A 20,610-nucleotide genomic window follows, 5' to 3' on the forward strand; every position below is an offset into this window, starting at 1 on the left:
TGTTCCCCATTCCCTGGGCTCCCCCCGGTCCCTGGCAACCACTAATTCCCTTTCTCTCTGGATGTACCTATTCTGGGTATTTCATATAAATGGAATCATACACTATGTGGCCTTTTGGATCTGACTTCTTTGACAAAGCACATTTCCAAAGTCCATGATGTTGCAGCACGATCAGTGCCTCATTCTTTTCTGTGGCTGAATAATATTCCATGGCATGGATGGAGCACATTGTATTTATCCACTCAGCCGCTGGTGCACGCTGGGTTGTTTCCACCTTTTGGCTATTGTGACTCATGCTCTAAAGAAGTTAGAATATGCAACCCAAACTATGCCACTGTGGCATATTCACCATTTAAGTTAAAGGCACTTGAAAAACAACAGGTGCAAAAAGATCATTCTGACCTTTGTGCTGTGTCTTCAAAGCAAGAGCTGAAGTTCTCATGTGGAAGATGTTCTCCTGATACGTCTTTTCCTCAAGGACGGGAAGTTGACACCGAGAGAATTTTGGGTAGACCCTGATAAAATAACCCATATCTTTCAAGCCTCCCACATGATTTTGTTCCTTCTTCAAGACTTACACTTCCTCGAACAATTCAGTATGTAGGTAACGGACTCGAGCTATTCGGGTCCTCATTCCCTTCTGAGGGCTCCCATGCCACTCAAAACTTGTATTAAATAAATTTGTGTGGCCGGGCACAGTGGCTCATGCCTGTAATCCTAGCACTCCGGAGGCCAAGGCAGGAGGATCGCTTGAGGCCAGGAGTTGGAGACCAGCCTGAGCAAGTGCGAGACCTCGTCTCTACAAAAAATACAAATATTAGCTGGGCGCGGTGGTGCACACCTGTAGTCCCAGCTGCTCAGGAGGCTGAGGGAGGAGGATCGCCTGGGCCCAGGAGTCTGACATTGCAGTGAGCTATGATGATGCCAGCGCACTCTACCTGGAGCCACATAGCGAGACCCTGTCCCAAAAAAGAAAATTTAATTCATTAATAAATAAATAGATAGATCTGTGTGTGCTTTTCTCCTGCTAATCTGTCTCATGTAAATTTAATTCTCAGGCCTAGCTGGGACCCCGAGAGGCTGAGGGAAGTGGGATTTTGCTGCCCTTAAATCTGCTACTACGTTTATGGACCACGGAGTCACGGACCTGTAATCCCAGCACTTTGGGAGGCTGCGGCAGGAGGATCATTTGAGCCTAGGAGTTGGAGGCTGCAGTGAGCTATGGTGACCCCACTGCACTCCAGCCTGAACGACAGAGTTGAGACCCAGTCTCAAAAAAAAAAAAAAAAAAAAAGGCCGGGCGCGGTGGCTCACGCCTGTCATCCTAGCACTCTGGGAGGCCGAGGCGGGTGGATCGCTCAAGGTCAGGAGTTCGAGACCAGCCTGAGCAAGAGCGAGACCCCGTCTCTACTAAAGAAAGGAAGAAATTATCTGGCCAACTAAAATATATAGAGAAAAAATTAGCCGGGCATGGTGGCGCATGCCTGTAGTCCCAGCCACTCGGGAGGCTGAGGCAGGAGGATCGCTTAAAGCCCAGGAGGTTGAGGTTGCTGTGAGCTAGGCTGACGCCACGGCACTCACTCTAGCCCGGGCAACAAAGTGAGACTGTGTCTCAAAAAAAAAAAAAAAAAAAAAATGAGAGAGAGAAGGAATCACTGACACATGCTTCAACGGGGACAAACATTGACATCATGCTCAGTGAAAGAGGCCAGACACAAAAAGGCCATGTAGTATGTGATTCCTTTTATAGGAAGCATCCAGAACAGGCAAATCCATAGTGACAGAAAGCAGATCAGGGGTTGCCAGGGGCCGGGGGGACAGGGAATGACCGCTAGTGGGAATGGAGTTTCCCTTTGGGGCGGCAACAGTGTTTTGGAATTAGAGGCGGTGGTTACACAACATTGTGAATGTGCTAACTGCCACTGGATTGCAGCTTTAAAATGGTTAATGGTTAATTTACGTTCTGTGAATTTTCCTCAATAAAAAAGAGGAAAAAGAAAAAGGCGGAATGTCAGGAGTTGGCCAAGAATACACACGTGGCTCCTCGTCCCCTCCCCGCCTTCCCGCGCCAGCCCCGGCCCGAGCCCGTGCAGAGCTTATTCTCTGCCCAGGTGCTGGGATCTGCGCCCACCGGGTCCACATCCTCATGGGCTCCCCAAACGCGCCTCCCTCGGGGTTCCAGGCCACAGTCCCCAATGACGTGGGGTGGGACCGGCATTCCCAGGCGCCCTGGGACCCTGCCCTGTTAGGGCTGAGATGCGGAGCCACCCTTCCCCCAAAGGCAAGTGATCAGAATGGGGCAAAGAGAAAACAGGTGGCAGATTCCCTGCTCGGTGCCAGGAGGACAACGGGGGACCCGAGCTAGAGATGCGTGTTGGGGGGCTGCTCTCTGGGTAGGGGAAGGGAACCACTTCAGGTCTGGGCTCCCAGGGCAGAAAGACCTGGGCTCTGTCCCCCTCTCTGAGGTATCCTCACACCCCCACCTCCCCACTCCCTTTCGAACCTGGAGCTTCCTGGAAATGAGTCGCCAAGCTGGCTGTATGGGGACAGAAGGGGTGGCTGGCAGCACAAAGTGACCCTGCCTGATGGAACAAAGACAGCTGAGATCCCGGCGTGCTCATGCGTGACAAGTCATTTGTACCTGCGACTGCCCCAGTGCACAGATGACAAAGGTGGCGGAAAAACAAAGTCACCTGCCCAGGTGAGGCAGTAGGCTCAAGTGGACAGGGAGCCCCCCAGCCCAGCCTGCCCCGTTCGAGGCTGGCTCATGCCCTCTGGTCACATCTGTGGTGGCTCCACTGCAAGGAGGGCCCCAGCGAACCCGCCCCGGGTGTGCACACCCTTGTGTGGTCCCTGCCCGCCACAACACACGCACACAGGATGTGGGCTGACCTGGACTCCACTGAACCCACAAATGCAGCAAAAGTCATGCTGGTCCGGCAGCCTGGGATTTGCACTTTGGAAAGACCCAAGTCACAGTGGAAGGCAGCCACCCTGCCCCAGAGGCCACGTGGAGAGCCCCAGCTGTCCCAGCTTGCCCTCTCCCCCCATCTCCAGTAGGCCCCAGACATGACAGAGACATTCCCGCTAGAATGTCCAGCCAGCCCAGCCTCCAGATCATAGCAGCCACCATCACGTGGAACAAACGAACCGCCAGCAAAGGCTGGGCAGAGTGACTCACGCCTACAAACCCAGCACTTTGGGAGGCCAAGGCAGGAAGATCACTTGAGGCCAGGAGTTCAAGACCAGCCTGGGCAACATAGTGAGACCCCATCTCTACAAAAGATAGAAAAATTAGCCTGGCATGGTGGCGTGTGTCTGTAGTCCCAGCTACTCAGGAGGCTGAGGCAGGAGGATCACTCAAGCCCACAAGTTCAAGGCTGCAGTGAGCTGTGATCGCCCCGTTGCACTCCAGCCTGGGCAACCTGAAACTATGAGAGAATAAGACGGGTTTGGAGCCACCCACCAGCACCTGGTGATTTGCTCCACTGAGAACCCAAATGACATATTAGGAAGGTCCAGATCACAGGAGTCCACTTAGGTGGTGTGTGACACCCGAAGCCAGCCCCGCAGCCTGACACACACGTCTGACCATATGTTAAAGGAGAAAAACTTAAAAACAATAAAGCCCTACTCTCTGGTGTAACTTCTTCCTACCAACTGGAAGCAGCCCACCAAGGTTCCGTGTCTGGTGCAGGACGACATGTTGGCCCAGCACAGGCAGAAAGCACCCAGCAGCCCAACTGGGGGAGGAGGCGGGAGGTTCAGGCTCCAACCACTGAGCCATGGGTCAAGGACCCTCCATTCTGGCTGCAGCCTCAACTCCCCCTGCAGACAACCCGGCCCCCAACGCACTACCCAAGGCCCAGACTCCACACCACGCTTCGTCCAACTTCTCCCATGGGGGACAGAGTCCCAGATCTGAGCCTTACCACCTCCAGGAAGCCCTCCTGGTGCATCTGCTCCATCTCTTCCCAACCACCATCTCGTCATCTGGGGCCAGCTCACTGCCTGCGAGACGATGCAGCCCAGAGACCCCGAGTCCATGTCGAGGGTGCCCGGGAGGTCACTCCCCTGCAAGGAGGCTGCTGGGGCTCTCGCCACCCCATTCAGAGATGAGAAAACTGAGGGGCAGAGACCTTTTTACCCCATTACCCAGAAGTCAGGGTTACATTAACTATATTTTCTTTTCGAGACAGGGTCTTGCTCTGTCACCAGGGCTGGAGTACAGTGGCATCATTATAGCTCACTGCAACCTTAAAACTCCTGGGCTCGAGTAACCCTCCTGCCTCAGCCTCCTGAGTAGCTGGGACTACAGGGGCAGCTACCACGCCCAGCTAATTTTTCTATTTTTGGTAGAGACAGGGGTCTCACTCTTGCTCAGGCTGGTCTCGAACTCCTGGCCTCAAGCAATCCTCCCACATTGGCCTCCCAGAGTATTGGGGCTGCAGGTGTGAACCACCATGCCCTCTGCATTCTCAAGGCTCTGGCATCTGGGGCCTCAATGACCAGAGAGGGACAGCCCCTCCCAGGGCTAGCGAATTCCTAGAGATGGTGAATAACTTGTAAGTGGAAACCCACCACCGGACCACCTCCTTGTGCCGCTCTTACACTCCAGGGCAGTATTTCCTACTCCCCTAACCCTATCAGCCCAGGGCCAGGTGCCAGCCAACTCGGGGCAGCCCCTATAACCCAGAGCCTGGTGAAATGATTCAAACTAGCCCATCCAAAGCCTGCTCACCCTGCCTTGCCTGTTCCTTGCTGCAGAGCCACGACCGAGGCTCCTGCCCATGTGTTCCCCTCACTCTCTCTGCCTCCCGGGTATTTCCCATGTGGCCCCGCATGGTGAGGTCGGGCATGCCCCCCCCACCGACCTTGGGAATCCGTAATAAATAAAGTATTATTCCAATGGCAATTGTTTCCTGATCTGTTGGCCTCACCATGACTGAATAATAAAACATATATATATATATATATATATATTTTTTTTTTTTTTTTTTTTTTTTTTTGAGACAGAGTCTCACTCTGTTGCCCGGGCTAGAGTGAGTGCCGTGGCTTCAGCCTAGCTCACAGCAACCTCAAACTCCTGGGCTCAAGCGATCCTCCTGCCTCAGCCTCCCGAGTAGCTGGGACTACAGGCATGCGCCACCATGCCCGGCTAATTTTTTGTATATATATATTTTAGTTGTCCATATAATTTCTTTCTATTTTTAGTAGAGACGGGGTCTCGCTCTTGCTCAGGCTGGTCTCGAACTCCTGACCTTGAGCGATCCACCCGCCTCGGCCTCCCAGAGTGCTAGGATTACAGGCGTGAGCCACCGCGCCCGGCCTTTTTTTTTTTAATTTTTAGAAATGGGGTCTTACTCTGTCACCCAGGCTGGAGTGCAGTGGTATCATCATAGCTCACTACAGCCTCCAACTCCTGGCTTCAAGCAATCCTCCCACCTCAGCTTTCCAGGTAACTACGATTATAAGCCTACACCACCATGCCCAGCTAATTTTTAAATTTTTTTTTCTTTTTTTGAGACAGAGTCTCACTCTGTTGCCCAGGCTAGAGTGCCATGGCATCAGCCTCGCTCACAGCAACCTCAAACTCCTGCGTTCAAGCAATCTTCCTGCCTCAGCCTCCCGAGTGGCTGGGACTACATGCATGCGCCACCATGCCCGGCTAATTTTTTCTATATATATTTTTAGTTGTCCATATAATTTCTTCCTATATTTAGTAGAGATGGGGTCTCACTCTTGCTCAGGCTGCTCTCGAACTCCTGAGCTCAAACGATCCACCCACCTCGGCCTCCCAAAGTGCTAGGATTACAGACGTGAGCTACCGCACCCAGCCTTAAAATTTTTTATACTGATGGGGTCTTGCTGTGTTGCCCAGGCTGGTCTTGAATTCCTGGTCTCCAGCAATCCTCCTGCCTTAGCCTCCCAAAGTGCTAGGATTACATGTATGAGCCACTGCGCCCAGCCAAAATCTACCTTTTAAAACAGCATGGAGGCCGGGCACAGTGGCTCACGCCTGTAATCCTAGCACTGTGGGAGGCCGAGGCGGGCGGATCGTTTGAGCTCAGGAGTTCGAGACCAGCCTGAGCAAGAGCGAGACCCTGTGTCTACTAAAAATAGAAAGAAATTATATGGACAACTAAAAAAATATATACGTATATATAAAAAAAATTAGCCGGGCATGGTGGCGCATGCCTGTAGTCCCAGCTACTCGGGAGGCTGAGGCAGTAGGATTGCTTGAGCCCAGGAGTTTGAGGTTGCTGTGAGCTAGGCTGACGCCACGGCACTCACTCTAGCCTGGGCAACAGAGTGAGACTCTGTCTCAAAAAAAAAAAAAAAAAAAAAAAAAATGGTGGAGGCTAGATATGGTGACTCATGATTATAATCTCAGCACTTTGGGAGGCCAAGGCAGGAGGCTCACTTGAGCCCAGGAGTTCAAGGCTGTACTAGGCTATGATCGCACCACTGTACTCGACCCTGGGCAACAGAACAAGACCCTGTCTCTAAACTAAATAAATAAATCCAGGGGAGCCAAGACCACCCCGGGAAGCCCAGCTTCCATCTCACCGCGGAGGAGGTCATGGTGGATGGGGGTCCTCCAAACTGGGGAAGGAGGACGCAGCCCCCGAGCTCTGTTCTTCTTCCAAGAAGCCCAATGTTAATGCAGACCACCTCCCCACTTGGGCCATGTGCCCCTTCTCCCAGGAAGCAAGAGGCAGAGTGGCCGAGGAGGCACCCAGGGCTGTGTCCCCTTCCCTAGGCTAGGCACATCACCATGGAGGGCTACAGCAGAGACCCCGAGCTGCCTGGCTGAGGGAGACAGAGGCCCAGAGGCAGGCAGAAGATGTGAAGCAACTTTAATCACCACCCTTAGACGGGGGCAGCCGGAGTGTCTAAGCTCAGAGCCGTCCCACCATCTGGGAGCGGCCTGGGCCAGCCCCTCGGTTCTGGCTCTGGTGTGTTTCCCGTCCAAGCTCGCCCAGTCCAGGGGGGCTGTCCGGGGACACCCCAAACTCCAGCGCCACGTCTACAGGAGCTCAGGTTCGAGGTTCCACGTGGCAAGAAGAGCCCGGGAGGGCTGGTGTGCCGGCAGCTGGGTGCACGGCCCCATCTCTAATGTCCCCCGGCTTGGCTGCACTCAGGACTGGGGTGACATGGTGGCAAGTACTTGTCCTCAGACCAGTGAGGTCTTCCGTTCTGACAGTGGCAGAGACTCCTTCAAGGTCACTAATAGTCCCAGCGGCCGCAGGCGCCCCTGGGCTTGGAGCCGGCACAACACCAGGAGGGTGGCAGTGACCAGGCTCACGCTCAGCATCACTGTGGGGGACAGACAGACAGAAAGGTAGGCAGGACAGAGGCAGGAGTTCCGAATACGAAGGGATGGGCATTCTACAGCCCACCCCTCTGCGACCCTGTGCTCCCAGCAGCGCCACACCCCTGGCATGGGAGAGTCATTCGGACTTACTCGCAGCTACGATAACCCCATAGGCACTTGGGTTTCCAGACTGGTCCCAGATGGAGTAGACTGTTGCATTCCTGAGAGAGGTGACACTCTCTGGGGTCACAGGGGTCCCCATGGTTGTGGCAATCCCTTCCTGGAAGGTCTCGTTGGGTCCTGCAATAAACCCAGGCATTCAGTAGTTGAGGAGGGGGCACTGAGGCCACGGGGCGGGGGGGAATGCTTAGGGGTGCGGGGTGCCCAGGGGAACCCTTGGTGTGTACCCTCCATCCCAGGCTGGGTAAAGTTGGTGAGAACTGCTGCCCTTAGTGATGTCTTACAGCTCCCACAGACCCCAGCCTGGTCACACACTGGCAGGTGGCAGGTGTCCTCCTCTACCCACTGGGCCTCCCCACCCCCAAAGGCGCACACACCACAGCCAAGCTCGTCACTGGAGTCGGGACAGTCTCGGTGGCCGTCGCAGCGCCACGTGTGGGGGATGCATGTGTCACCCTGCATGCAAGGCTGTTCGCCCGCTGGGCAGGCCCGGCGGCTGCAGTTGCGGAGCTTCTCATCGGGGCAATCACTGATGCCATCGCAGGAGCAGGGGTGGCCAAGGGGTGGTGGACAGTGCCTGTTCTGGGCACATGGCTCGATCCCTGGGGTACAGGGTCAGTCAGGTCCCAAACACCCACCTAGAGTAGCCCACGTACTCCCCGAGACCCCAGTACCCCGCAAGCCCTACCTTCTAAGAACACCTGGCCTAGGAAAGTCTGCTCTTCCCAAGGCTCCGCCCCCTGCTTCTGTTAGCTCCGCCTTGTAAGGACTGGCCTCCCTGCAAGCTCCTCCCCCAAGACCCCACTAGCTCTATCTCCCTACAAGCCCATCCTAGACCTTACTTCTTACATGCAAGACCCACAGACACCCCAATCCTGCCTTGCAAGCCCCGCCCCCACGAGGCCCCGCCTTTCCCACAAGCCCCGCCCCCACAAGCCTGGCCCATGCCATCCAAACCCCACCCAGCCTCCGGCCCCACCCCCGTAAGCCCCACCCAGGGGCCTGGCCACTCACTGCACTCCTCCTCATCGCTGCCGTCACTGCAGTCCCAGTCGCCGTCGCAGCGCCAGGTAAGGGGCACGCAGAAGCCATTGATGTGGCACTGGAAGTCGGCAGGAGGGCAGGAGCCTGCGCGGGGGGCGAGCGATATACGTGCAAGTGAAGCCCGGGAGGCCTGACTCCGGACCTACCTCGAAGAGCAGGCTGCGACCACCAGGAGACAGGTAATGTCCCAGGGTGCAGGAGCGACATTGGCAGCCACCCGTTGCTGAGCACCTACTACCTGTGGGGTTTGGAGCCCAGCAGTTCATAGCCTCACCACGAGCCCTAGTAGGCAGGTATTATCACCATCCCAGTCTGGAGAAGAGGATGCTAAAAGGAGGCTAGTGGCAGAGTCAGGGTTCGAACCCATGTCTCACTGATCCCAGGGTCTTCACCAGGCTCCAAATAGCCAGATGATCTACCCGGGTGACCTCCAAGCTACAAGGTTATGTTGAAGTTTGTTACTGGGGGAGGAGCCATTTCGCAAAGGGCTCTGGGTCAGGTTCATTGTCAAAGTCAGCAGCAGGGCCTGTTCTTTCTCACCTGCTTAGCAAAGGGGAAAGCGAGGCCCTAGACAGAGAACCTGCTCAGCCACCAAGCCCTGTCACCTCACCTCCTGAGTTCCTCCCATACCTGACCACTTTCCCCATCCTGAATGTGTCACGACCTCCTCCCCAGACCCCCAATCCCAAGGCCTCAACCTCCATTAAGACACCAGAAGACATCTGCTCTTCCCCTCCTCCACTCTATACCCTCTGTTTTCCTGCTCAGCCTTCAGATTTCAGCTTACTCCCTGGGAGGGGTCTTCCTAGGTCACTCTCAGAAACCTGGGAAGCTCTGCCTCCCATGTCTAACCACAATCCCTGAACCAGAAGCGCCTGTACTCCCACAAACCCGACACTCAGTGGAGGTCAGGGCGGCGACCTGGTGCCCTAAGCCCAGGGCAGTGCTTGGCAATAAGTGGACACAGGTCACACAATGGTCCAAGCTGAGTCCAGATAAGATCTGAGACGTCCCGGACTCTGAGCAGAGAGGCTCAGGCCGTTGGCCAATCTGGAGGGACACAGAGTGGCCCAAAACCTGGGCCAGTGGGAGGAAGGAATCTGAGGACAGAGGAAAGGAGTGGCCTTTAGGGCTTCCTTCTGGGTGCGGCAAGGTGGGTGGCGAATATCCAGCTGTGGCTTGGCTTTGCTCTGTCTGGGTCGCCTTCACCCTTTGGCACTGGGCCTCCAACCCCCGACTCCCACATCCAGCCAACCCAGGCCTTCAGGCCCAACTGTACCTGCAAGCCACACCGTCCCTGAGCTCTGCAGAGCCCGGAAAAGCCATGGACAACCGGGAGCCAGCTTCCTTCCCTGATCGTGGGGGTCTGGCAGCCTCCAGGCGTGGCTTCCTCTCCAGGCCCAGACACCCACGGCCCTGACACCTCTGTCCTCCCCTCCCTGGCCTGCTAGAGTGTGTGTGTCTCTCTATATAGCAGGCAGCAGAGCCAGGGACAGACCCTGGCTCATGGGCAGTGGCTCAGACAGGAGTTGGAGTGACCAGTGACTTCTCTTCCCAGGCTTGGTTCCTCATCCATAAAAAGTGCGTGCTAGGAACCCATATCTCAGCATCCTGCAGGAAGGAAACCACTAGTGCATAAAGTGTTTTGTGCGTGGTTAATGTGAACCCTCCCTCCTTGAAAGAACCGGGAACGTTTAGCCTGCAAAGTCAGGGACTTCAGAGCGAGTCGGGGGACCTACTATGAGGAATACACAGAGGAGCTGGGAAAAGTGTGTGAACCTCAGCTCAGAGCTGAAAGTCGGGGGTATCTGTGTGCACCAGGAGGCCGCTCCAACCTTCCCGGCTGCCAGTGGGGACCCCAAAGAGGGCGCCTCTGTGCCCTGGCCACCAACACCACTTAGCTAGGGCAAATATGCCTATGAGAATATATTTAGCTTGTGACCCCAGGCCCTCCAAGGGCCTAAGAATACCAGGAAGGGAGAGACCTTTCCTTCTCTAAGGCTGGAGGACAAAGGAGGAGGGATGCAGAGGGCGCCCCCACAAAACGACCACAGGGCCTGGGCGCAAGGGTTTTAAGGCACAGCTACAGGAGGCGCCAGGTGAACGGCCCTGCGTGGTTAGAGGTCAGACAACCTGAGCCTGCTGCTGCTGTAAGCCTTCCCGACCACACTGGGCTAAAGGGCGGCTTGGAGGTGACGATGGTGGCGCGACAAAGCACAGTAGGTGTGCGTGTGTGCGCAGGGCCGGGGCAGAGCAGTTAAAGGCAGGTGGCGGTACCCAAGAGGAGGGTCCCCCATTCGGGGCTCCCACGCGCCAACACCCAACTGGGTGCAAGGTACTAAATCCAGATGCACGTGCTGGGGGAGTGTCTGAGACCGACTTGCGGCGCAGCCAATGGAGAGGCGCCGCCGGCGCGCGGGGGCGGGATGGAGCCGCCGGAGGGGAGGGGGCGCGCGCTGCAGGGGGGCTCACTCACCTGAGGCCTGGGTAGAGGTCCGGGTCGGGAACCGGGTCGGGGCGGCCTCCAGGCCTACGCCGAGGCCGAGCAGCAGCCGCAGCGCCAGGCCCAGGGCCGCCGTCCACCGCGCTCCGCCCCGCGCCATCCAGCCGCTAGCCGAGCCGCCCCCTCCGCTCTGCCAGCCACGCGCAGTCCCCGCCGGGCTTTTATCCCTGCGCACGCGCACGCGCACGCGCAAGCCCAAGCCCGGGGGAGGGCGCCACGCCCCCAACTCCCCCGGCGCCCGGGGCAATGTGTTACCGTAAATGTCCGAATACGAGGGAAATAGAATTCGAGGACCTTCCCCACTTTCCCCAATGACAAGGTCAGTCGAAGGGCATGAAGCCCGCTTAAGATTAGAAACGTCCAGGTTGTAAACGGACTTGTCGATGTCCACTTGCACTACTTCACGTTCCCCGTGCACACTGCCGCAAATGTCGCTGCCTATTGGTCCTGTTTAATACGGCACCCACGCCGGTGGAACACTCCCTACAGCATCCCTTCTGCATCTGCTCTTTTCTTTGAGAGTCAGGGTCTCACTATGTCGCCCGGGCTGGAGTGCAGTGGCGTCATGATAGCTCACTACAACCTCAAACTCTTGGGCTCAAGCGATGCTCCTGCCTCAGTCTCCTAAGTAGCTGGGACTACAGGTGTGGGCCACCACACCTGGCTAATTTTTCTATTTTTAGTAGAGACGGGATCTCACCATGTTGCTCAGGCTGGTCTGGAACTCCTGACCTCAAGCGATCCTCCCGCCTCGGCCTCCCAGAGTGCTGGGATTACAGGCATGAGCCACCGCGCCCAGCTGTCCTGCTGCTTTTAAGCCCCCTGACATTATATATTTAATATTTTATTTACTTATTGGTTTATTGTCTGAGTCCCCACTAGAATGCCATCTGCGGGAGGCCAGGGATGCTCCATTACTCATTGCTGTATCCCCAGTTCCTGCCTGACACGTGGTTCCTAACTCATAGCATAGGCTCTTAATATTTAGTGAGTATATGGATGAAACGTCCAGTTTTTGGCTTCCATTCAGGTTTCTGTCCCCCTCACCTGGATATGACCACCCACCCTCACTGCCTCATTTAGTCCTCACAGGCCCCAGGGAGGTCTGGGTATCATTCTGATCTCCTGCAGGAAAAAGATCATGTGAAGGCAGCCTTTGGGCTCTCTTCCCTCTAGCACGGGGTAAGTGTACAAGACAGGCTTTTTAGCTTTGAGCCGGGCACACATTGGCTCCAGCCCGTAGTCTCAACTACTCAGGAGACTGAGGTGGGAGGATCATTTGGGGGACAGGAGTACCAGACCAGCCTGGGCAACACAGCCAGACCCCATCTTAAAATACACACACACCCCAAAACAGGTTATCTAATCTGGCAGCAGTGTTTTCTTCTTGAAAATAAATATCTCATTCACAATTCTGCCATTGGGAGGAGCAGCCAGTCCAACTGCCAGCAGGACACAAAACAATGTCCCTCAGCACTAAGACAAGCCTGCAAATGTTTGCCAGCACCCCCTCCCTGCCCACCCCCCAGCAAGTTTCCCATGAGGCTGCATTCAGGTGTCCCGATCTTCAAAGAAAGGGTTTTATTTTCAGGTTAATGGTGTTTCACTATTTGAAAATGTTATAGGTTATAGCTCTTTTTGGAGTGTGTTTTTTTTTTTCATAGTAATCTCCCCAGTTCCCAGGGGAGAGGCAGTAGTGTACAGCTATGGAGACAGATGGCAAGGGTGACCCATAGGACTGCCCGGAGATGACGGGTGGGGAACATCCTGCCTTTGAGGCTCAGGAACTTGGTGACGGAGGTGTCTGGGGCCCGGGGATAGAAAAACTGTGTGCATAGCAGTCGAGCACCGACTCCTCAGCTGCCGGGTTCAGAGCCAGCTCTACATGCGTGAGAACCAGCCAAGATCACGGCTGTAACGCATCCAGAACGGCGCCTGTGCAGGATGGGCCCGGGCGCCAGCCCTCTCTCCCACTCCACTCCCTTGCCTAATTTAAGAATCCTAAAACTTGCAAAGGGAGGATTGCAGATTCCTCTCCTGCTCATTCCTCCCCAGGGACCAGCCACCTTCCTTTCCCGGGCTAACTGGGCCTCACCAACCCAGCCCTCGAATAATGGCTTCTGGCACAGGGAGGCCTTCCCTGACCTGCCCGAGGTGGGCTTCCCCGCGAGCCACCCGGGCTGTCCTGTGTTCCCGGCTGAGCTGCAGGGTGGCAGAGGTCAAGCAGGGGCCTCAGTGGGAAGGTGTTCTTGAATGCCCACATGGGCAAGGGCCGAAGCTCTCAAGTGATAGAACTGAGCAGCCCGCGGGTGGCCTGCTGTCAACGGCCCCCTCCCACGTGCCTTTGCAGTCAATGTTCCCCAGACCCACAGAGGCCCTGGAACCCAAACTCCGAGGAAGGATCACCCATTCCCACCACTCTCAGGGCAGAGCCAGCCCCTCAGGGGAGGGACGGTGCTCTCTCCCAGGCCTGTGTGCCACGTCACCTGACTCTGCACCCAGGGACAGTGTCTCTCCAGTCCCTGAAGCGCAGACAGAGTTGGGAGACTCGGCACTGCCTTCACCCCAAAATCCAAGTAAGGTGGGTGTCACTTAAAAAGTAAAAACAGAAATGATCCTGGAGTTCGATGTATTTGTAATAAATTAAGTCACATTCTCTCTGGACCCAATCCAAGGAGGAAAAGCAGACAGGTGGCCCTAAGGCACAGTGTCACAGGTAAGGCTGGTCCTTGGACAGCTCCCACTTTTTTATGGGAGGAGCTGGAGTTACTGCCTTCTTCTCAGAGGCCGCCACGGCTGAGCTGGAGGAGGAGAGGAGACTTCAGTTAGAGCCAGGTTTCCAGAGAACGGTGACGACAGATATGAAAGAGACCACACCTGCCCCCCACCCCGTGCAAACACACCTGCTGGGACTTTCTGGATGTGACAGGCAGGGAGCAGAGTGTTCCAGAATGCCTGGTCCCCTCCAGTGGAGTTCCTCAGAGGGTCAGCCAATTCTTGCTGGGAGCTGGCAAGCCTCCTTTGTGCCCCAAGCCCTGTGTGAACCACCCCCACTGGGCTCCCCGCTTCCCACTTTTGGCCCCCAAGGTGGATAAGCCCCCCACATTTTCTGCTGCCCAAGGACAGGACACTGGCAAAAGGGCCAGGCAATCAGGAGACCCTGCCCACTGCTCTTCCTTCCTCAGGTACTGAGCAAGCGCTACTCGGCGCCACATGGCATTGCCCCTCCGAGGCACAGAGCTAGCAGGACGAGGCCCTGCCCTCAGGAAGGTGGAGCCAAGAGTCAACAGGCAACTGGCGACTGAAAACCACACCTCAGGAGACACTTGGCAGCAAATCCAGGGCAAAAGCCTCTCCTCTCCTCTCACCCACCTGAGCACACACCACACTGTGAGCAAGACAGGAAACGGGGAAAGAGGGCTGAGTGACAAAGGAGGCCACCAAGAGCAAGGGATCCAGGGCCTCCCACCCTCCTGGGAACCTCAAGAGAGTGGAAGAGGCAGCAGGCAGCGGCCCTAGGAAACGCAGACATCAGGGGCATGGTGAGGGTGTGTGCGGGAGTAGGGTAGCTTGCCATACTCTTGTGCCCGACTTCTGAGAACTGGGAGGTGACGACAGGGACAGGGACCACTTCACTGACCGTTCACCAAGTTGCTTTTCCAAAAATTTTTAAATTTTCTTTTTTTTGGCGGGGGAAGCAGGGACAGGGTCTCCTTCTGTTGCCTAGATTATAGTGCAGTGACATCATCCTAGCTCACTCCAACCTCAAAATCCTGGGCTCAAGCGATCTTCCTGCCTCAGCCTCCAGAGTAGCTGGGACTACAGGCTCTCGCCACCACGCCTGGCTAATTTTTGTATTTTTTGTAACAAGAGCAAGGAGCCTTGGTCTTTTTTTTTTGAGACAGAGTCTCACTCTGTTGCCCAGGCTAGAGTGCCATGGTGTCAGCCTAGCTCGCAGCAACCTCAAACTCCTGGGCTCAAGCGATCCTCCTGCCTCAGCCTCCCGAGTAGCTGGGACTACAGGCATGTGCCACCATTCCCAGCTAATTTTTTTTATATATGTATGTATATATATTTTTTTAGTTGTCCATATAATTTCTTTCTATTTTTAGTAGAGACGGGGTCTTGCTCTTGCTCAGGCTGGTCTCAAACTCCTGAGCTCAAATGATCCACCCACCTCAGCCTCCCAGAGTGCTAGGATTACAGGCGTGAGCCACCGCACCCGGCCAGGAGTCTTGCTCTTGCTCAGGGTGGTCTCGAATTCCTGGGCTCAAGAGATCCTCCGTCTCGGCCTTCCAGAGTGCTAGGATTTTACAGGCATGAGCCACTGCACCCAAACTAAAATTTTTTTTTTTAATAGAGACAGGGTCTCACTATGTTGCCCAGGCTGGTCTTGAACTCCTGGCCTCAAGCGATCCTCCTGCCTTGGCCTCCCAAGTCGCTGGGACCACACGGCCCCGCCCAGCTTGTCCACCAAGTTTTAACTACACAGCAGGCCTGCCTGGACCCGGCATTTCACAGATCTCAGCACACTGCATGCCTACTGCCCTCATTTTACAGACGAAGAAACTGAGTCTCAGGAAGGCTGTGGGACTGTCCCAGGGCCACATAGCAAGTCAGCTGTAGAGCCCAGGCACCAATGGGGGTCCAGGCAAACTGGTCTGAAATCCTGCTTCTGCTACCCACAGGCTGTGTGACCCAAGCCAGTCACTTGGCCTCTCTGAGCCTTCATTTTGTCTTCTGCAACAGGGGTCATCTCTGTCTAACCTGTGGAGTTATTAGGAGGTAGGCGTGGCATTGACTAAGAGCTTACAAACATTAATTATGAAGATTAACCCTGGGCATAGTGGTACGAATCTATAGTCCTCCCTACTCGGGAGGCCGAAGCAGAAGGATTGCTCGAGACCAGGAATTGGAGGCTGCAGTGAGTTATGATCACGCCACCGCACTCCAGCCTGGGCAACAGAGCAAGACCCTCTTAAATAAGTAAGTAAATAATACACAGTTATAAAAACAGTAAGTATGGGCTTCTCCCAGGGCCCCTGAAGGGACCTTGGAACTTCAGCTGCTTGGCAGGACACCCACCCCCGGATAAGGCGCTAACCCCTACCCTGGGTGGGGTTGGATTAAATGAGCTCTCGGACTGAAAGCCCCCAGTGGCACAGTTCCTGATGCAGTTGATACTCGATTAACAGGATCTAGACAAGCACCCTGTCCACGGGGGCGGGGGGAAGAGTCGGATGCAGGAAGGGGTGTGTGGGAGGTCTAGGTAAGCAGGGCTGGAGATCCTCACCTCTCTGCCGGCGTGCCTGACCCCAGCACCTTCTGTGATGACATGATGACGGAAGGGGGCACAGACTGCCGGCGGCCGTCTCGAGTGCAGTAGTAGTTGTTGGAGAGCTTGTGGCTGGGGCCCACGGGGAGCTTGGGAGGAGGCTGAGTACTGAGGGAAAAGAACATTGGCGCTGAAACAAAGGGACAGTCATTTGCACTGCGGGTACACAGCCAGCCACTGGGATAGGCTGCAGGCCAGGGGCGTCCCTTGGTACACTGGCATGGACTTATGCCTGGGGAGGGGTCCAGGGCCCAGAAGCAGGTGACAGCCCCTTCTCTGGACATGAAGGTACTGGAAGGCAAAGCTGGGGTCTAGGATCCCCCACCTGCTCCAAATGTGGGAGTGGAAGAATCTTTGGGTCTCCTAGGGAAAGGGGAAGTCCAGACATGCCCCCCTGCCCCCGCCCCGACACCTCACTTCCACCTGCAGGTAGAGCCCCAGATTTAGCCTACTTTGTTTTTTCCCCAAAGGCCACTGTATGGAAGCCCTGGATTTCTTGTTAGCACAAGAACTCTTTGGAGAACACCGCTGGGATCAAGGCTTATTGCTCAAGGAACACCTTGCCCTTGGCGCCTGCCCAGGTCTCTGCATTTTCTGCCATGTGGTCAGACACCAGGACTCTCTCTCTGCAGCCAGAGGAAGTTGGAGGGCTAAACAGAACTCAGTCCTGGCTTTGGCTAAACCCTGGGCTGAATTTACCTAAAAGCCTGAGGCCTTAAAAGGAAATGCTTAGCTCAAAACAAGAGTAACTTCCCAGAAAGAGACAGGGCAGAGAAGACGGGGGAAAAAAGTTGTAAAAAGACCTGGCTTTTAGCCAGGCGTGGTGGCACATGCCTATAGTCCCAGCTACTCGGGAGGCTGAGGTGGTAGGATCAATTGAGCCCAGGAGTTTGAGGCCAGCCTGGGCAACTTAGCAAGACCCTATCTCTCTCTCTCTCTCTTCTTTTTTAATTTTTCAAAATAGCATTAGTTGTTCAAGAAACCCTTAAACAAACAAAAAGAGATCTGGCTAAAAATAATGGCTAAAAACATTTAGCCATGTTTTTAAACAGCTTTTTTGTCTGGTAACTGTTTTGCTAGGATTTAACTTTTTCTTAGGACAAGTGATATACTTATGGTATTTAAAAAAATAAGAAACACAGATATAAATAAAGTGAAAGGTTTAATATTAAAAGCGATATATTGTGTGAAAGGTAGAATTTGCTTAAGGAATACAGAAACAACCTTCTATATGCAAGGCCATGGTTTTCTGCATTCTCACAGAAAAAAAGTAAAAAGAACCAGGGCCCAAATGAATCACTAGGGGGCGCTGTTACCCTAAAGAAGTTGAAAATTGTACAAAACCATTTCTTCAACTGGCCTACCAATTACCCTGATAGAAAAGCAATTCAGTAGGTTTTTCTGGTTTTGTTGTGTTTTGTTTTAAGACAGGGTCTTGCTCTGTCTCCCAGGCTAGAGTGCAGTGGCATCATCATACCTCACTGCAACCTCAAACTCCTGGGCTCAATGATCCTCCTGCCACAGCCTCCCAAGTAGCTGGGACTACAAACATGAGCCACCATGTCCTGCTAATTTTTCTAGTTTTTGTAGAGATGGGGTCTCGCTCTTGCTCTAGCTGGTCTTGAACTCCTGGCCTCAAGCAATCCTCCTTCCTCGCTCAGCTTCCCAGACAATTCGGTACTTTTAATATTTGGAACTGGTCATAACATGCAGACATTCACATAAGTTTGGTTATTCTAATGCTAGTTTTCTTCCTTTCATAACACTCAGTGACTGCCTTCCCTCCGCCTACTCCTATAACTTCATGTACCACCAGTTCCCTCAGTGTTCCAGCCACACTGACCTACTTCCTACTCGGGCTCTATCCAGCATCACAGCCTTGGCCCTTACCCTCTACCCAGAATGGTTTTTCAGTAATTATCCTTTGACTGGCTTCTTCCCAACACTCATGTGACTCAAATGCCACTATCTGAGCAGAGACCCTTCCCAACCCTCTGACTTCAGGTTGCAATGTCCAGCTTCTGCTCAATCACTTTGTTTTGTCTTCAAACCTTTGTAGAACAATGGTACCTGCTGTGTTTGTTTCCCTACTATGTTTCTCCCTAGGAAGTGAGAAACACGAAAGGAACGTGGATGAGAACTTGTGTTAACTGCTATCCGCAAGGCTAAGGACATACACGGCAGGGCTTTGTAAATATTAACGAATTTTTGGACATAAGTGAGTTTGAAATCAAGACATTTCTGAGTTCAAATTCCAGCTGTCACTTTCTAGCTTCCGAGTAACTTTTAGCAAATGACTTAGCCTCTCTGGGACTCTTTTTCATCTGTAGCTTGGGGATAACACTAACTGACATGGCCGCAATAAGGACTACAAACCTACTCATGATCCCCACTCCTAACGCACGCCCATCATGGATATTCCATGAGAGCTGTCTCTACAGATTCCCCAAGGTTAAAGGCAAACCTCTGCCTCCATGGCCTGGCAGGGGACTGGAGGCAGGATCTCAGCCCAGCGCTCCAGGGGTCTAAAGGAACATGAATTTTATTTTTGATGGAGGAAGGACGGAGCCACAGGCTAGGGCAGCGAGCGGGGCCTGCTCACCGCTTGGAGATCTCCTGGTAGCGCAGCTGCAGCTTCGCCTGCAGGTCTTGCTGTGGGAGGAGGAGGAGAGAGGAAGTCAGTCTGCGAAACACCTAGGAAAGGGCGAGCGAGGGGACGGGGATGGCCCAGGGCTGAACAGATGAAGACAGGGATATGGGTCCTGCAAGTGAAGAGGAAAGCTGGGGTCCGGACCCTCAAGACCCAAGACGACGAGTCGGGAGCCAGGGAGATCCCGCGGCGAGGAGGGGATCAAGGTCTGGTGGGATGGGGCAGGTGTGTCCCGGGCTGAAGGATCATGAGTTGGGGGGGTCCCTGGGAGATCCCAGGCTGAGCGAGGGGTCCTGGCTTAGGAGGGAGGTGAGAGCGGGAGCGGGTCCGGGCACACGGAGCCCATGGCCCCCGAGCGCAGTCCCGCCCTTGTCCCGCGCACCCCGGATGCCCAGTTCCGCAGCCGCCGGATGAAACGGGTAGCGGACGCCATCTTCCGTCCGCGCTGAAGGGCGACGTTAACGTCTCTACCGCGAAGGCTTCTGGGAAGGACGCGGCGTTCTCTCGCGAGAACGGAAGTGGGTGGAGCTATAGCGTCATATAAAGTCGCTCTCCAAACCACGTGACTCCTCTCCGCCCGACAGCCGCAGCGCCGCCATTATGGACACCAGCCGCGTGCAGCCCATAAAGTTGGCCAGGGTGAGGTGGGGGTCCCAATTTGGGGTTCGGGGGAGGAAGTAGAGAAGCCGAGAGGGCCAGATCTGACCCCAGCTTCTTTCCGCCAGGTCACCAAGGTGCTGGGCAGGACTGGCTCACAGGGACAGTGCACGCAGGTGAGCGGGTGTGGGCCCCCGGGCGAGTCCCCGGGGTCTGAGTGCTGATGGTGGCCCCAGCCTTGTACCAGCTGGAATGCGAAAACCCATATTCCCTTTATTCCAGCGCTTGATCCTTCACCAATACCCTGCCAACCAGGTTCGAGCTCCGTCCAGCCCGTTCCTCGGGCTCCAGTGTTCCCCTTACAAGTATCCGTGATCCGACCCCAGCACGTCCTCTGAATCCAAATCTGCTTTCCACCCCGCGGTGCCAGTCCGTGGCCCTCCCTGACTCCTATCCGTCGGGCCCGTAGGTGCGCGTGGAATTTATGGACGACACGAGCCGCTCCATCATCCGCAACGTGAAAGGCCCCGTGCGCGAGGGTGACGTGCTCACCTTGTTAGAGTCAGAGCGAGAAGCTCGGAGGCTGCGCTGACCTTGGCTGCTGGTGAGTACGGAGAGGCGGCCTCTGTTAGACCCTGGGCTGGTGATAGGGAGGCTTCGCTAATCCCATGGGTGAGAAAGTTCGGGAGGCAGAAAGGGTGTACAAGAGACTGGCAAGAGGGGAGTTTGCCAGTTGCCGAGGCGGCCTGTCAGCATGTCATTCTTGGTTCTGTTTACAGGGTCCTGGATGTCAGGGTCAAGACCACTTGGCCCAGTGGGGGTGATCTGCGATTGTTAAATAAAGCATTTGTGTTGTATGTAAACTCTGGTTCTCATCTCGGTTGTCTAAAGTTTTGCTAGGTTTCCTGGGGGGCCCACAGGTGGTCAACTCTCTGCACTCTGTGAGGCCTCTGAGGGGGGGTCTGCCCAAAAGAGGCATTGCC

At 54.9% G+C, this 20,610-nt stretch overlaps 3 protein-coding genes across 5 annotated transcripts; 1 reads left to right on the forward strand and 2 right to left on the reverse strand.

Moving 5' to 3' along the window:
- Positions 1–6,860: 6,860 nt before the first annotated feature.
- Positions 6,861–11,156, reverse strand: CD320 (CD320 molecule). Its single transcript, XM_069496318.1, has 5 exons — positions 11,019–11,156; positions 8,513–8,626; positions 7,876–8,100; positions 7,469–7,618; positions 6,861–7,320 (listed from the first exon to the last, which is right to left on the reverse strand). The coding sequence occupies exons 1-5, from the start codon at positions 11,143–11,145 to the stop codon at positions 7,178–7,180; spliced, it is 759 nt and encodes a 252-aa protein (XP_069352419.1). The 5' UTR covers positions 11,146–11,156; the 3' UTR covers positions 6,861–7,177.
- A 2,501-nt stretch (positions 11,157–13,657) lies between these two features.
- On the reverse strand, positions 13,658–19,487 carry NDUFA7 (NADH:ubiquinone oxidoreductase subunit A7). Of its 3 annotated transcripts, none has more exons than XR_011236411.1 (5): positions 19,413–19,487; positions 18,983–19,032; positions 16,339–16,488; positions 13,949–14,433; positions 13,785–13,846 (listed from the first exon to the last, which is right to left on the reverse strand). XR_011236411.1 is itself a non-coding variant. In XM_069496332.1 (4 exons), exons 1-4 carry the CDS (start codon positions 19,461–19,463, stop codon positions 13,756–13,758), a joined length of 342 nt encoding a protein of 113 aa, XP_069352433.1. In that variant the 5' UTR covers positions 19,464–19,487; the 3' UTR covers positions 13,658–13,755. The 3 variants fall into 3 exon arrangements, 1 of the variants encoding a protein (XP_069352433.1); XR_011236410.1 differs by having other exon boundaries at positions 13,949–14,560; XM_069496332.1 differs by lacking the exon at positions 13,949–14,433 and having other exon boundaries at positions 13,658–13,846.
- Positions 19,488–19,604: 117 nt separating this feature from the next.
- Positions 19,605–20,490, forward strand: RPS28 (ribosomal protein S28). The gene is made up of 4 exons (XM_069496345.1): positions 19,605–19,669; positions 19,756–19,803; positions 20,097–20,231; positions 20,407–20,490. Exons 1-3 carry the CDS (start codon positions 19,631–19,633, stop codon positions 20,217–20,219), a joined length of 210 nt encoding a protein of 69 aa, XP_069352446.1. The 5' UTR covers positions 19,605–19,630; the 3' UTR covers positions 20,220–20,231; positions 20,407–20,490.
- The last annotated feature ends 120 nt before the right edge of the window (positions 20,491–20,610 follow it).

Source organism: Eulemur rufifrons, chromosome 2 (genome assembly GCF_041146395.1).
Source record: "Eulemur rufifrons isolate Redbay chromosome 2, OSU_ERuf_1, whole genome shotgun sequence".
NCBI lineage: Eukaryota > Metazoa > Chordata > Mammalia > Primates > Lemuridae > Eulemur > Eulemur rufifrons.

Coding starts and splice junctions, on each gene's coding strand:
- CD320 (XM_069496318.1), bottom strand. CDS start 11,145: ATGGCGCGGGGCGGAGCGCGGTGGACGGCGGCCCTGGGCCTGGCGCTG. Junction 8,101..8,512: donor CAGCGATGAGGAGGAGTGCA/GTGAGTGGCCAG, acceptor CCTGTACCCCAG/GGATCGAGCCATGTGCCCAG. Junction 7,321..7,468: donor TGGGGTTATCGTAGCTGCGA/GTAAGTCCGAAT, acceptor TGTCCCCCACAG/TGATGCTGAGCGTGAGCCTG.
- NDUFA7 (XM_069496332.1), bottom strand. CDS start 19,463: ATGGCGTCCGCTACCCGTTTCATCCGGCGGCTGCGGAACTGGGCATCC. Junction 19,033..19,412: donor TGCGGAACTGGGCATCCGGG/GTGCGCGGGACA, acceptor CTCCTCCCACAG/CAAGACCTGCAGGCGAAGCT. Junction 13,847..16,338: donor TCAGGCACGCCGGCAGAGAG/GTGAGGATCTCC, acceptor CTCCTCCTCCAG/CTCAGCCGTGGCGGCCTCTG.
- RPS28 (XM_069496345.1), top strand. CDS start 19,631: ATGGACACCAGCCGCGTGCAGCCCATAAAGTTGGCCAGG. Junction 19,670..19,755: donor AGCCCATAAAGTTGGCCAGG/GTGAGGTGGGGG, acceptor TCTTTCCGCCAG/GTCACCAAGGTGCTGGGCAG. Junction 19,804..20,096: donor CACAGGGACAGTGCACGCAG/GTGAGCGGGTGT, acceptor TCGGGCCCGTAG/GTGCGCGTGGAATTTATGGA.